This window comes from Pteropus alecto, unplaced genomic scaffold, assembly GCF_000325575.1.
Source record: "Pteropus alecto unplaced genomic scaffold, ASM32557v1 scaffold134, whole genome shotgun sequence".
Classification (NCBI taxonomy): domain Eukaryota; kingdom Metazoa; phylum Chordata; class Mammalia; order Chiroptera; family Pteropodidae; genus Pteropus; species Pteropus alecto.
This window is the reverse complement of record NW_006436283.1, coordinates 8,488,746-8,494,445: the sequence shown is the minus strand read 5'-3', so window position 1 is coordinate 8,494,445 and position 5,700 is coordinate 8,488,746. Positions and strand designations below refer to the sequence as shown.

Below are 5,700 nucleotides of genomic sequence, written 5' to 3'. Positions count from 1 at the left end.
CCGCCCTGCGTGGAGCACGTGCGCTCCTTCACCGCCGCCTTCCTCTTCTCGCTGGAGACGCAGACCACCATCGGCTACGGCCACCGCTGCGTCACCGAGCAGTGCGCCGCCGCCGTGCTGGCCGTGGTGCTGCAGTCCATCGCCAGCTGCGTCATCAACACCTTCATCATCGGGGCCGCGGTGGCCAAGATGGCCACGGCCCGCAAGAGGGCGCAGACCATCCGCTTCAGCTACTTCGCGCTCGTGGGCATGAGGGACGGGAAGCTGTGCCTGGCGTGGCGCATCGGCGACTTCCGCCCCAACCACGTGGTCGAGGGCACCGTCAGGGCGCAGCTGCTCCGCTACACGGAGGACGGCGAGGGGCGCATGACCATGGCCTTTAAGGACCTAAAGCTGGTCAACGACCAGATCATCCTGGTCACGCCCGTCACCATCGTCCATGAGATCGACCACGAGAGCCCCCTCTATGCTCTCGACCGCAAAGCCGTGGCCAAAGATGACTTCGAGATTCTGGTGACTTTTATCTATACCGGCGATTCCACGGGGACTTCCCACCAGTCCAGAAGCTCCTACGTGCCCCGGGAAATCCTCTGGGGCCACAGGTTTAACGACGTCTTGGAAGTGAAGAGAAAGTACTACAGAGTGAACTGCCTGGAGTTCGAGGGGACGGCGGAAGTGTACGCCCCCTTCTGCAGCGCCAAACAGCTGGATTGGAAGGACCAGCAGCTCCACACCAGGGACAAGGCCCCGCCGGCCCGAGCGCCCGGCACGGCGGACACCAAGGTCAGAAAAAGGTCGTTGAGCGCAGTCGCCGTTGTCAGCAACTGCGAAAGCCGGGAGGAGACCGCCGCCTCCGCGGATGAGTGTAAGGAAGCGCCTTACCAGAAAGCCGTCCTGACTCTGAATAGAATCTCCCTAGAATCCCAGATGTAGTCCAGCCTGTAGTCATTGTCCTCTCTAGCCAGTCACCTTAAGGCGAGTAGTCGTAAACAGCGCTTCAAAAGAATGTTATGGCTATGTTCGATGCTGATGGGGAGTAAGGAAAGCAGGTTAAACTTGATAAAAGATCATCTAAGAATGACATCGTATCCAGTCGGTTAAATTTTTTCCGTGTGTGCTGGCAAATGTTGTATGGGGATGCTATTAAGAGCCCGATTGATTAATATAAATTTCATCTCCTCTTACAATTCCATATACTTGTATCTGCAGTTGGAGGTGTAATATTCAAAAATGGGGAAGAAAGTTAGGATACCGGAATAAGTAAAAACAAGACAGGCAACCAGCATGAATAACATTTTTAACGTATCAAAATTGATGGTATAATGAGCGCTTTCTCGTAAAACCATAGTATCATCTAACCAAGACATGCGAGGCATGCGTTCAGTAGAGTGTCATGTTGAGATATTTAACTGTGGCAACAACAGGCCTATTCGATTCACCGTGTTTGTCCCATATAGTGTCTTGGCGTCAGCAGGCAGTTAGCGGTTGCGATAAATAGACAGTGCCACCAATTCAGACAGTTCTTTCACAGCCACTTGCCCAGGTAATGATCAGTGAGTACTAGAAGCTATTTTGTCTCTAACCCATGAGGCAGAAGAAAAGTTGATATTATTATTCACGGCAGCATTTCCCTCTTAAATGTCCTGGTCGACTCCAGCAAATAGCTTTATCTGGAAGAGCAGGAATAAAGCAGCCCTGAACTTTGGGGTTCTCTGACGGGGGGGAGGGGTGCTTTTTATGCCCATCTCTCAGCGTCTCCAAGGACCATGGAGATGGGGTGAGGGCATGGATAGTAGCCATCGACATTCTCAGACTGGATGGAAACGTGGCATGTGTCCCAAAAGACTGACCCCCGGCGGCTCCACCAGAGATGAACCATTGAGAACAGGGGAAGGTGGCGACGGGAAAGGTATTTATTTGTGTCCAGAAGCAGTTAGGTATGCTGCCCGTCCTGGTCTCTTTACAAAACATAAACGACTGGAACTGTAGATTTTAAGAAACTCTTCCATCGAACTTGGAACAGTCATTTAAATTGAAGGTTTTGTGAAATATAATTGAGGAGATTTTAATGTGCATTAACTAAATGGAGAAGCTGAGGGCTATAGAGTTGCTTAAATCTGAGGACCTGAGATACATCCGTATATTCTATTTCCATGTTACAAGATGTTAATTATGATTAAGTACAAATTCAATCACCTATGATGAAAGAGTCACTTTAAGCTTTATAAGTTGAAGAGCTGTTAGCTACATTTGGAATTATCTGTATGTTTTTTAACATTGTTGCCGAGTTGGCAATAAGTATGTGCCACCATTTTTTGTTTATTTTAGTTAAATATGTCTACGTACAAAAAGGTTTTGCTTGTTCTGGAATCTCTCTCTCTCTCTCTCTCTCTCTCTCTCGCTCTCTCTCTCTCTTTCCCCATTTAAATTAAAGCACACACGTAAATTGAACTGAGTCACATGCTCCCAGATGACCAAAACATGTAGGTATGTAAAGTGTTTCTTGTGTTTTTATTCTTTTCTCTCCTTTTCCCTTCTTCCATCCCTTCTGTCCTTTTCCCTTCCACCCCCCCTCCCTCCCTCCTTTTCTTCCTTTTGCCTATGAGCAACGAAATTATTTTTTAAATGCACACGCGCCAATCTTCTCTTCCTGTTTATGGATAAGAGATTTGTCCAGGTCACAAGTTGCAAAACGGTCTTGAAACTTTAGCATCAGAGATATAAATCATGCATTTTTTTTTGTCTTGCTTCGGGAGCGCAAAGCCCATGTTTAAATCACACGTACACTCTAGATTGGAGCTTTGTAGCAGCAATGACTCAGCAAAATGAGAGTACTACCATCTACTACGTAGGAAAGTGCCACTACAGCAGACGGAATGCCACCCCACACCCTTCAGTTTCTTTTCTCTTTCCTTTGCTTCCTGGACTCTGCCTGCCCGTGATCTTGCTCTGTGGCTATCGGAATAGAGGCATCGATATTCAAAAAATCCATTCTGTTATCAAATCTTCTTACCCAGAATAGCATGTAGACTCGGCGTTCCCATGTCACATTTATCTCTAATTTTCTGTTTAGATTTATAACATACTGTGACACCCCAATCAGTTACTTAATAATAAAGATCGTAAAAGAATGCAGAAAGTGTGTGCATGTGTTTTTATTCCCGGTAGCATAAACTGCAGATGTGGCCAGCGTCAGGAGCAGTGCACCAAGAAAGGAGGTTGCTGCCTCACGGAATTAGAACGGAGGCGGAATTATAAACCATTCTTACGGGTTTAGAAGAGCTGTTTCCAAATTAACAATTAAATGCTTCTGTCGGCATTGCGAGAAGGCTCTGTGCAAAAGGGCATTTCTAGTTTCAAATGGATGAGACGTAGGTAAAACATTTTTTCATCTATTTCTCCCTAAAGATAAAATTATTCGGTGAACTTAATCAGGTGGAAAACACGTGTGACATCAAGGCGTTGGCCCACTGTGTGCTACAGCCTGCGAGCGGGCCCTGGAAGAGTGGACAGGGCGAGGGAAGGAACTGCCATTTTCACGGTCCCCCAGTTCATCAAACTCGATTTGTGTATCGGTGCTTTGCACAGATACACTGAATCCCTGCGACAAAACGAAGGGGTGGGTATTTGTAATTTCTGTGTCATCAAATATCACAGTTTTCACGTCTCCCTGACTGACACATTCCCAGTTGAGACAACGATGTGCCCAGGTTAAAAAAAAATTTTTTTCTTTTAAATTGCAACTGTGCTTTCTGGCCTCCCTTGCGGCTGGTGGGGAGGGGTTGCTTAAGTGGCGTAGCTCTGGCCCGTGAGATGTCATCAGAACTCTCTGGACGTGACCTTTGAGAAAGCTCTTTCTCTGGGGCGGACTTCGCTGGCATGTGCCCTTTGACTCCCTGCATTCGTCCCTCTGCTCACCCAGACCTCAGATCTGGGAGCTGACGCTCCTGCGGCCTCTTACGGGAATGAGAATCGAGGGAAATTGGAAACGAAGGAAGAAGGGCACCCCGCGATGGCCTTATCTCCAGACTTCTTCTGCGTGAGTGGAAATACATATGATTTCTAACTGACCCGGCGCGCAATATCTCCAAAGGCGATTACACAGGAAACGAAAGGCCGGTAAGAAACACGTGATGTACGAGTTAGGTCCAGCTCGTACATGACATCTGATGGAGCTGGTCTCTGTGGAAACCATAGATTTTCCGGGAAGTCAAGGAAATGCCACTATTATTGTAAAACAAACACAAAAGAATGGCTTTTGGCCTGGAAATCCCTCTGAGACACTGATGGCTGAGTGACCTTGGCTGAGTGACCTTGGCTGAGTGACCTTGATAAGAAGATCAACCAGGCCTGCAGTCCAGCTGCCCTTTACCTTCTTCCTTCCTTCCCACGGAACGACATTCGTGTCTAATGGGACTTCCACTGGAGCTAGGGACCTGAACCCCACCGAGACTCAGGCAAGCCGGCACCATACGGCTCGAATGAAAAAGCAGAACCCCACTAGCACTGGGTTTCAGACCCCCAGGGGGGCCGAGCTGCATCAGTGTGTTTGAGCAGACTCTAAATACCAAGGAACCTAGATCCTTACTTTAAATGTTAGTATTTCATTACTTTCGCGTTGGCCGGGGTACGTGCAAAGTAAGTTCTCTGGGGCGGATGGCAGGGCGGGCACCAAATTCTGCTCAGTTGAAAGCATTCTGTTAGCTCTACTCATCATAAATGTTGACTCTCTGCTCTGAGCGTTTGGCAAAGCATGTGTGTGTGTAAGCCCTTGTGTGTTTTTTTTTAAGGTAAGTTTTGCCTGTGGACTTCTAGAAACCACCCCTACACACCCTCGGCACTCTGTAAGGCACGAAAGCCCTGCCTTACTTCTACATTTGGCGTGGCCTCTCTCTCTCACTTTCACTTTTAAAGAAGCAGTATGACCCATGTGCTGGGCCCCACACACAGAACGCCAGTGGGGGTAACAGAGGCACACAGATTAAGCAGCAGGGAGGCACTTGGCAAATTGTCTGCAAAGGTTCTGGATATGAGGTCTGTGAAAGTGAAAGCTAGTAACAGAGCCTCAGTTCAGATCGATCTGTGGGCAGAGAGCAAGCAAGGACTCCTCCAGGGGCCTTGTCCTGAAGTGACAAAATCGCAGTGTTGCCAGGAAACCATCGTTGGTCTGCATCGCTCTGCAGCTTTTCTTATGTCCCAGTGCATTCCCAAGTTCCTTTTGCTGTGTTTAGTTTCCGAAAGCTGCTCCACGCGGTCCTCTCCGGCTGTGTGGTTGGGTCATGAGACTTGGCTGGGGCAGGGGGTTGGGGGGGGAAGCCGCATCTTGCCTCATCATGTCACCCCGAGTTCCTTTCCTCGGGAATGTCCCTCCCTGTGGTCGGGGAGCTTTTGTGCAGAGTTTGGAGGCTGAATCAACATGGCTAAATGTTTTCAAGTACAATAGCCTCTTAGTGGCTGAGTACCAAACAGGAAAAACTTAAAAATAAATTAACTATCGCCTTTTGCTGTTTGGGCTCATTGATTCATGCTGTTTTATAAATGCCACATGGTAAAAGAATACTGGATTTCGAGTCTGTCTGTCTGTCTATCTGTCACCCCAAGGAAAAGCGGCTGGACTGAGATCAAGGGTCTTCTAAATAAATAAGGTAACCTGAGCTGAGTCGCCACCAAAGTCTGGGCCTAGATGGACACTGGGAGCCT

General features: G+C 48.2%; 1 protein-coding gene across 1 annotated transcript; it reads left to right on the top strand.

The window, feature by feature from the left end:
• Positions 1-6: 6 nt before the first annotated feature.
• On the top strand, positions 7-3,128 carry KCNJ16 (potassium voltage-gated channel subfamily J member 16; the record flags this gene model as incomplete). Its single annotated transcript, XM_015589615.2, has 1 exon — positions 7-3,128. A coding segment is annotated over one exon (927 nt), but the record flags the coding sequence as incomplete, so codon positions are not given.
• Positions 3,129-5,700: the final 2,572 nt, after the last annotated feature.